Source organism: Pseudophryne corroboree, chromosome 3 (assembly GCF_028390025.1).
Source record: "Pseudophryne corroboree isolate aPseCor3 chromosome 3, aPseCor3.hap2, whole genome shotgun sequence".
Classification (NCBI taxonomy): Eukaryota; Metazoa; Chordata; class Amphibia; order Anura; family Myobatrachidae; genus Pseudophryne; species Pseudophryne corroboree.
The window spans coordinates 86,103,856-86,114,127 of NC_086446.1; the positions used below are offsets into that span (position 1 = coordinate 86,103,856).

At 45.0% G+C, this 10,272-nt stretch overlaps 1 protein-coding gene across 1 annotated transcript in view; it reads left to right on the forward strand.

Annotated features, from left to right (window-relative positions):
- Positions 1–8,887, forward strand: part of LOC135057193 (zinc finger protein 569-like) — a 150,030-nt gene extending 141,143 nt beyond the window's left edge. The window contains exons 16-18 of the mRNA XM_063963089.1: positions 574–671; positions 1,089–1,200; positions 6,292–8,887. Coding sequence (XP_063819159.1) covers positions 574–671; positions 1,089–1,200; positions 6,292–7,355 — 1,274 coding nt within the window. The 3' untranslated portion in view covers positions 7,356–8,887. The remainder of the gene's footprint in view (positions 1–573; positions 672–1,088; positions 1,201–6,291) is intronic.
- Positions 8,888–10,272: the final 1,385 nt, after the last annotated feature.

The window sequence follows — 10,272 nt, forward strand, 5'->3', positions numbered from 1 at the left end:
ACAATCTTTTTATGGATGTTTTTGTGTCATTTTGTATGTTTCATCACTTGTAACTTCGCACACCAAGCTTCGGGCAAAGTTACTCTTCCCTAGTCCACGTGGGGTAAACCAAGCACAAGTTGAAATAAAATTTGAAAATCCCCAAAAAACCTGTGTCGGCCATATGTGTGTCAACATCTTATACCCGTTGACGTAATGCCTGTTGACCAAATGGTGTTGACCTATGGACTATCTAGACAGTGTCTATCCAAAGTTCAGACCCCCCCCCCTTACACAATTCTGTAGATGGGAGGACCTTTAAATACATTGTATGATATCTATTGGTAATTTCCTGAAATCTAACACTATTAATTTATTTATTCCACCTTTTAATGAGTGTACTGGTGTTGACATATCCCAATGATGCTGGCTGTTTATTGCTCTATTGAAATAACTTCAAGGTCAGAACATATAAGGTCAGAACATAAGAGATGCCTCCTTATATACTATGTAAATTAAGATATTGGGTTGCTTAGGTTAAAGAACACACACCTTATATACACAATGTCCTCAGTCACTGTGTGTCTCCTACAGATGGACCCAGTAACAGAGATACCCCAGAGAGATGTCCCCGTCCTCTTTATTCCCAGGACTGTACAGAGGAGGCTCACAGGACCCTACAGGAGGATCAGGTAGGTGGGATATAGGGTCTCGCCAATATATCAAAGTGACTATATCACGATGTGATCTGTAGAGCAGCTGTGTGTTTTTTACACATTGCTATTATACAGGTTGAGTCTCCCATATCCAGAATCCCAAAGCATTCTGGCTTTTGGATTTTTCTGGATTTTGGAATACGTATCAGTGGCGTGTGCTGGGGGTGTTCGGCCGCGGGTCCACGAACGGCTAGCGGTGAGGAAATGGCTGCGGTGTCATTGGTCCTTGACACGAGTGACGTCATGACTACGGGTCACATCATGACTACAGGGCTGGTGTTTTCCGGTTTTCAGGTCTCTACGGATTTGGAAGACCCGACCTGTTCTGATTTCAGTTGCTGAAATCAGCCTTTACTAAAGTGTTATTTTTTTTTTATTTTGTGGCTTTATCAGGGTGAAGATCTGAGTAATGTTAAGATAGAAGCTAGAGAGGAAGAAGAAGAGACATATGAGAGAGGTGATCAGCAGTGTAAGGAGGAGGAAATCCCTACAGATATCAGCCCAGGTGAGTAATAATCACTTATTACAGAGAGAGTCACATATTCTCCTTCTTCTGTTACTCAATAAAAGGCTTTTGGTACGCCTCGTTAAATCCAGTTCTCTTTCTCCATCTGGAGGACAGGGGCAACCGTGCGGTGTAGAGGGTACTACGAGGAGCTGGCACAAACTAAACTTGTTCAAAACTAAGCTCTCCACCCTACATCCAAGCAGCCCCAACAGAGCCAATCAGAATTCAGTTCAAGCTTAATAAAGCCATAGGCCAGCTTAAACACTGAAACCTAATAATGAACAAACATAAAGTGCACAACAAAGGCTGCGAGCGCAGTGTCCCAGATGGCGTAAGAGAAACTGTGTTAACGGAGAGCACCAAAAATCCTCTGTCCCCCTATCTGGGGGATACTGCCGATCTTGGTGACATTCCATAGGTGCCTGCAGGGGAAGGTTCAGTCAGCCATAGCTGTGCTCAAAATGTTTCATGGAAAACCGGCGCCCCTAGCCGCAAACACAGTGTACTTGTAAAATTGCTCACCGATCTGATAGAATGAGCCACAATATGCAAGGGAACAGGGCAGATGTATTAAGCCTGGAGAAGTGATAAAACAGTGATAAGTGCAAGGTGATAACGCACCAGCCAGTCGTTACAGATTTGAAAAATGGCAGTTAGGAGCTAATCGGCTGGTGCGTTATCACCTTGCACTTATCACTGCTTTATCACTTCTCCAGGCTTAAAATATCTGCCCCAGGGTCCTTCTGGTGAATAGTATCCGTGATCTATCTGTAAACTGATTACTTTTCTGTTGACCCAACCTTGTTTGTGCGTATCATGAAAGATGAGAAGACTATGGGAGAGATTCAAATGTTTTTTCACGCTTGCGCCCATTATTTTAGTCGGGTGTAGGTGCTTTGCGCGCCTTAACCCGTGTATAATGCGATATATGGGGTCAATTAAATAACGCCCCGTGATCTCCCGCCACTTTAGACGGAAGATCAGGGTTGCGATAACAATTGAATTCGCCCTATGAGTCTTCCTCAAGAAAGCTGATCTATCCACAAGGCCAGAGTCACAACCAGGAGTGCAAAGTCATCATCACTACCGAGGGCCAAATCTTGGCACAGTGCCGGTGTGTCCTGAAATATGTGAAATCTGGAACCATTCACAGGAAATCTCTGTAATGGTGGATAACCAAGTGTATGAAGCTACACTAGAGGGCCCCCAATTTGGACACTTGTCTGGCAGAAGAATTAGTCAACTGAAAAGATACCTTCTATGTAGTGTCCACCAAATCAAGCTATTTAAAGATGGTTTTTCTAACACTAAGAGAACCAAATTAAGGTCTTAAGGCACCACTGGTACAACATGAGATGGTTGGACATGCACCTTACCCTAAAGACATATTTGGACTTCCATTATGGAAAAAAGAAATGGAGAGCCAAACCTTCAGCGAGGAAAGTTTTAATCCATTTTACAAACCATCTGGAAAGAACGACAAGAGGCAAGCCAACCTAAACACTGAAGTCTGTATCTTTTTCCATTCTTACAAAGAAATGTAAATCTTCCAAACTGTGGTAGATTTTGGAGTCTTATCAGTTTTCTTGCCATGTGAAACCTACTGTAGATTGTACTGCCAAGGTGTGTCACCATTTATTAGGACTGGCTGAGGATCCCTGGTTCTTGCTCCACCCAGCTCTACCTTGTTCAGCCAAAAGCCAACATGTCTACTTCTAGCAGACCCCACTACTCTACCAATTGAAAATACAATTTTTTCTGTTCAACAGAGGCGCCAGGATTCTGTTGTACTCTACCAATTGACCTAAAACCTCTGGGTGTAGGGACCACTTTCCAGGATGAACTGCGTGCCAGTTGAGATAATCAGCTTCTCAGTTTTCTACACTTGGGATGAAGACTGCCGATGTTGCCGAAACATATGTCTCTGCTCAACCAATAATCTTGGTATTCTCTGCCATCGCCAAAGAGTTTCTTTCTTCATGGTGTTTGTACTCTCTAGTTACTTGAAAGTGCCTTAAAAAAGCCTTGGTGAATTGGCCATCGGAGAGCCAATGGCTGTATATCTATATTAGATGCTATGAAAGGCAATCAAAGCATTTACTTCTGTGAGATCTATCATTGATTCAAATAATATATATCTGTATCTATCAGACCTGTGTCTGCTAAAGGGACTCTTCTAACTACGGAAATAAGTATGACTGGATGAGCAATTTGGAGACCACCTCTACTCATCCCTTATAAGATCACTATTGTCACAGCCTCGGAGCGGAGGCCTCCGTGTGCGCTGGGTCTCCGAAGCAGCTTCCCTCCCATTGGCATCTGGGTCCCGGTGTGCAGGTAGCACAGCCGTCGGCGGTTCCCCGGTCCGTGAGCGTCGCCATTACGCCCAGCGTCCACGTGTGGTCGGTGGACCGGTGACGCAATCACTGCTCCCCCTGCCAATGAGAGGAGAGCGGGAAGTTTAAAAGGAGACACCGAGCAAAGCCCCAGCGCCTGAGTATCGTCGCTACACAAGCTTCCCCCAGACTCACGCTGCAGCTCTCTGTGCTCCAGTGTTTCCAGTTTCACAGTGTGGCTCTCTGTGCTCCAGTTCTTCCAGTTTCACATCGTGTCTCTCAGCTCACTGTGCTCCTGTGCTTCCAGTTTCACAGTGAGTTACCCTGCGTTCACCAGTCATCATTAATTTCTTCACTCGGTGTTCTTCAGCATCGTTCACCAGTCATCACTCATTTCTTCATTCAGAGTTCCACAGCATTGCTCACAAGTCATCACTCATTTCTTTAAGGGTTCTTCAGCATCGTTCAACAGACGTCAGTCATTTCTTCTTAGTTCATTTAAACATAGAGCTACAGGTTCCATCTGGACCTCAAAATCCTGGAGCTGCAGGTTCCGTCAGGATCTCAAAATCCAGGGAATGACGGATAAGAACAATCCAATCCTCAACATTGGGCCTACTAGCAGAATCATTCTGCCAACCTGCAGGACCTTCAGCATCCCCCACCAGTGCCAAATTGGATTTGGAAGGCCATAATGGGTGCCTAACGTGGCTTCCCACAGTCTCTCCAGCGAAGGAGGCATTACGGCCATATTCTTCTGCATATATGCAACCCAGGGTGGTTCTGAGTCAATCTCCTGTGAGATCTTTTGTGACCATGGAGGGGAGTAGGTGGAGGTGGCAAAGGGGGTTGAGGCTACTGTGTGCATGACAAAGTGGAGAGAAATCTTTGATATCTCATCCAAATAGGATGCACAAGAATGTTCACTAGGTCCACGATGAAGCTTAGCATGCAGCCAGGAGAAGGCTTTTCTCACCAAGGGGGTACCAGCCTATGTAGTAACTGCCACCACAGCACAGCAATGCTAGAAAGCAAGCTCCACCAGGCACAGTGTTGTTTGAAATGTCTGCCAGTCCCCACTGTGTGCTCCTCACTGACACACACCCTCCAGACTGCCAAATGCAGCGCCAGGGAGGGGTCTGCCATAAGCCCTGTCTCCGTCACAGTGAGAGAGATGGTGATTCGCTGTAGTTCCTGCCAAGGCTCCCAGCATGCAGTACGCAGGCTTTGCGGCAGACATTGCGGCCAGCGGCAAACTGTAGCATCTGGGCCCCAAAATAGAGGAGATTGGGACACTTCAGTTGCCAGGAACTGGCTTGCGGATTCTCACAGAGAACTAGTAATAAGTATAAAATAAAAAAAGCAAAAACTCTTGAAGCTTCTCCTGCACCTATACAGTGATGATGTCCACTCCAAGGGCACAGAATTTGGCTCCATAGGGATTGATGGGATGTAGAGTGGAGGATGCGGTTCAAACATGTTTAGTTTGATGTGCCAACTCCTCGCAGCACCTTCTACACCTCCTGTTTGGCAGTGTCTCAAATATAGGACAGATAAATCTTATTATACACCCTCCTCTTGTCAGCATAAACTAATTAGTCTGTGTGTGTGTCCAGTGTGGGAGCCAGGAGCCATGACCCCGTATTAGAATCCTCCACTCATACATATTGTGTGCTACTAGCTAACCTGCTGCACACACTTTATGGTGATTCTCTTACATCAGTAGAAGGGATATCACCATGGTGATTCAGTCAGTGACCAAGAGAATGAGGCCCTGTGTGACATTACCCATGATCCTCTGTGTGCACTACTCGTGTAACATTCTGCCTGTTACACATGCTTGAATGTTTTCATTGACATTTTCTCTATGGTAACACTGCAGTAATAGGGCAAAATTATGATTGTCTTCACCCATCACATGTTCCTGCCTCGCTGTGATCCTCTCCTCTGCTCTGTGCCATCATCGTTCTGTGTTGCTCTGTCGTGTTGCTCTCCTTCTCTTTCACTTATTTTCTCCAAGGCAGCTTTAGCATAAATTAAGAGCTTGGCTACCTGAGATTATGCAGAAGGAAACATAAAAAGGCTGCTTCACTGTTATCTCTTCCCTGTGTGCCCATCAGAAGAACTACCGAGTTGTGTAGATGTAGCGACCGGATGTTCTGCTTAGGTATCCCACATATATCTACCCCACTGTCATGTCTCCAGTGTGTCTGTGTAAGTGCAATGTCTGTATGAACAATACTGTTGGACAGTAACACTGGCTAATGAGGCTTCCTGTCCTATGGTGCTGCCTCGGCAGGGTGTATACTTGGGAACTATTACTCACCAAAGTTGTGTTGAGTGTGGCTGAGCAATCTGGATGTTCCTAGTGTTCATTCTAGCACCCTGCACCTTTCAAAACACGTGCAGTTCCTCTTTCCTGCCAGGGGTGTCACTCTCTGCTCTGGTGCTTCTCTGAACACTCTGCTCTGTATCACAACACTAAAATACAGACCAGAATGTGCTGAAAAGCACCAGAGCAGAGAGCGATACCCCAGGCAGGAAAGAGGAACTGCACTCGTTTTGAAAGGTGCAGGGTGCTAGAATGAACGCTGGTTCCTGTGGCCAGATCTATGCCATGGGGTTGTGTTTATATTTTAATCCAAAGTTTTATCTGTTCATAAATCATATTTCTTGAACTTGTTAATAGTATGGACATAAGTTCCTTCTTATATAAAAGTAAAACTGTATTTCCTGCATTTGTTTCCAACAGATGGACGTACAAGCATGAAAACATCTGAGGGACGTCTAATTTTATCTCCAGATTTGAATGTACAACATAACATCACACAAGGTTCTCCAGGAAAAAAAACCATTACCCTAAATTTACATCCAGTGCTTCACAGCGCAGCTATATCATCTGATCCCTCGGAGCATCAGCGATGTTCTCCTAATAATTCCAAAACAGCTACATCTAGTACCGCTCACATAGGGGATAAAATATTTCCCTGTTCTGTGTGTGGGAAATGTTTCACAAAGAAATCACTTCTTAGACATCAGAGAACTCACACAGGTGACAAACCTTTTCCGTGTCCCGAGTGTGGGAAATGGTTTCCGCACAAGTCGGATCTTTTCAAACATCAGAGAACTCACACAGGTGAGAAGCCATTTCTGTGTACTGAGTGTGGGAAATGGTTTATACACAAATATCATCTTGTTAGACATCAGAGAACGCATACTGGTGCAAAACCATATCCATGTTCTGAGTGTGGGAAATGTTTTACAGAGAAATCACGTCTTGTTAAACATCTGATCATTCACACAGGTGAGAAATTATTTCCATGCTCTGAGTGTGGGAAATCTTTTACACATAAAGCAAGTCTTGCTAGACATCAGAGACATCACACAGGTGAAAAAACATTTCCATGTTCTGAGTGTGGGAAATGGTTTACAGAGAACTCAAATCTAGTTAAACATCTGAGAATTCACACAGGTGAGAAACCATATCCGTGTGCTGAGTGTGGCAAACGTTTTACACAAAAATCTAATCTTGTTACACATCAGAAATTTCACACAGGTCAGAAACCGTTTACGTGTTCGGAGTGTGATAAATGTTTTACACTGAAATCAGATCTTTCTAAACATCAGAGGAGTCACACAGGCGAGAAGCCCTTTCCGTGTTCTGCTTGTGGGAAATGTTTCACATGCAAATATCATCTGGATAGACATCAGAAAAGCCACACGGGGGAGAAGCCGTTTCAGTGTTCTGATTGTTGGAAATGTTTTACAGATAAATCAAATCTTGTTAAACATCAGCAATGTCACACAGGCACTTAGTGATAAAACTATTTTACAAAAGAAAATCAAATATTGTTATATATCATAAGATACATAAAATATTCATGAGCTGATGAGACATGAAACAGTTGCAGCAGTTATGTAAATATTGCAAATTACGCATGCATTGGAAACCTAACTAGAATAATACATTATACATAACATAGGGATGCGGGTAGCATCCCAGCACTTGGAATGCCGATGGCGGAATCCTGACACCACTCTGAATCCCAGCGCTGGAACACTGACTGCTGACACCATGAAGGTAAGTATTGGGGCCCCTGTTAGGGTTAGGACCCGGAATGATTAGGGTTAGGCACTAAACGGGGCAGGGGTAGCCGTAGACGCCCCTCCCCACCCCAGGTCAGCCCTAGTTGCCACCCCCTGGTGTCTTAGACCTAGCCACCACCCCAGGAGGGGGGGAGAGGGGGGGGGTCAAGAGAGGGGTAAAATAATTACCCTGTCAGCATTCTAATTTTCGGGATGCTGGTGTTGGGCAATTGAAATCTTCAGTCATCTAAATTCTGTTTGGTCATAGTCCCTAATTTGGAGACCCAAAACTTGCTGAGGCAGTCTTACTTGCATTTTTCCCCTCCAATATGGTTGCTAAAGTTAGTGAACCGTGATCCCTCTGTTGCTAGCGCCATCAGGCATTGAAAATCAGCACCACTGGGGGTATTTGTCTTGGTTTCCCAGGACTAGGACTTGCACAGGTGTAGGAGCAGTGTCCAATGCACTTGTGGGGGAGGGGTGTTAAGGCAGTCCTTTTAGGCAGGTGTGGAAAAACTGTTGCAAAGTAAGAATGCTTTCAGAAATAGAAGTGTTAATAGTTTTATTTTTTATCAGTAAACAAAATGCAAAGTGAATGAGAAGAAGAGAAATTGAAATCAAATCAATATTTGGTGTGACCACTCTTTGCCTGCAACACTCCCATAAGACGCCCATCATACAGTGCATCTCTGTGCATCAGAACAGCCATCTCCCAGTCACTGCCTAGTAACACCCAATACATTTCTGAGACTGTGTGTCAATCACAACTGCAACTTCTATGTACCCACCATGGGGCATAGGAGTACTGTGCACTTAGACGCATGCGCAGTTCAAAAACATCGACCATTTATGGGAATATTGTGGTTGTGTGAGAATCAGGCCCACATCTGAGAGAGCTTCCATATAGATTTAAAAACCGGTCAGAGGTTGGGGTTCACCTACATCTCCATGGGTGTGTTGGTAATATATTATCCAGGTCCATTCAACAGCAATACGGGACTGGCTAATTGGCATTTGGATATTACAGCAGCTGTATAAGCACCGGATCTTGTGCACTCTGGTCAGTGAGCTGCACATTAAACTGGGTTCTAGAGGAGCAGCAAACAGGACTGTACATCTATGGAATATAAGATCTCCAGGACAGGAGCACCTGGGCAGTTCTGGAATTGACTGGTATTTGCCCCATCACAATATTGGATCACTGATATTGCTAGACGTTTTACCTATATGCCACTTTAATAAATATAAATGTATTCACAGTACATACAGTGTGTGTGTATATATATATATATTTCTGGTGCGGGGTACACTGGGCTCCACAGGGAATGACATTGGGGTGTAGAGTAGGATCTTGATCCGAGGCACCAACAGGCTCAAAGCTTTAACTGTTCCCAGAATGCATAGCGCCGCCTCCTCTATAACTCTGCCTCCGTGCACAGGAGCTCAAATATTGTAATTGGTGCCATGCAGTAAGAAGGCATACAACAGGGGGGCTGCTCCAGCAGCCCTGAGAAGAAGATTTTAAAAGAAAATGAAGACTTCAAGGGCTGCAGCAGAGCTGTGTTAGATGTCAGTCAGACATCTCCTGCTGCAGCTCTATCACCTCCCCCAGCGGCGCTGTATACTCCCGCGCCCTGGTTGCCGGGTACTTACAGTGGAGGCTCCGGTTTTCTTCCTGTTAGTCACACACACGACCGCTGTTCTCCTGGATCGCGTGGCCGCACTCAGGGAGGAGGTAAGCTGGTCCCGCTATAAATCGCGATCCTACGCGCCCGGTGGGGACACTGTGGTAGTACAGGGACCCCACTAAACCACCAGGGCAAGGGCACAGGTGGGCTTTCTCTTATAAACTGTTTATATAAGCCCACAGAACCCGGTGGTGAAGTCCAGCAGGGGGATAAGGCTTTGACCTGTAGCCCCTTCCACAGCCCCAGGGCGCCATTTAGAGTAAATGTTCCCACCCTGGAGCTGCATATCTCACTCCCTGTCAGCGTTTGGGTGCTATTAGGACAAGCTGAGCTGATCCTGGGACTTTTTGGGCAAATCCTCCTCTGTAAAGCCGCCTGCATGTCAGCGCTGTGCATTTTACAGGACACTAAAGTATTCTACATGTCTGCTGACAGTGTTAAGAAAGAGTGCATTTAGTCAGGGTTATGTAGTACAAGTACCCTGTGATATACAGCCAGTCTTTACTGTGCATTATTATATCTATTGAGAGTATAGCTATTCATAGTACTACTCTGTATTGCTAGTCCAGTGCAGTTTTATTGCATGTCATCATTTCTGCATTGTACAATGTGACTATGTGTGTGTGCATATAGCTGCTGTGTGACCTTCATTTTGTGTATCTCACTCAGATTACTATCCCTATATTCTATAACCTGAGGGGGCTAAGTGCGTCAGGTTTATCATTTAATATAGGTAGTTCACAGGATATACTCTGTGTATTTTCTCTGTGATTTTTAGTCACCATATACCTCTTGAATTCCCTGTTTGTGCTGATACACTACACAGGGGGTTCTTTTCAGGTATTGTACTGCTGATATTGTTATGTGTTGCCTTGCATTGAGCGTTCGGATATGTCTGCTACAAAGGGCAATGGTGCTGGGGCTGATCCCACATTGCGTGGTGATGACACTGCAGACAC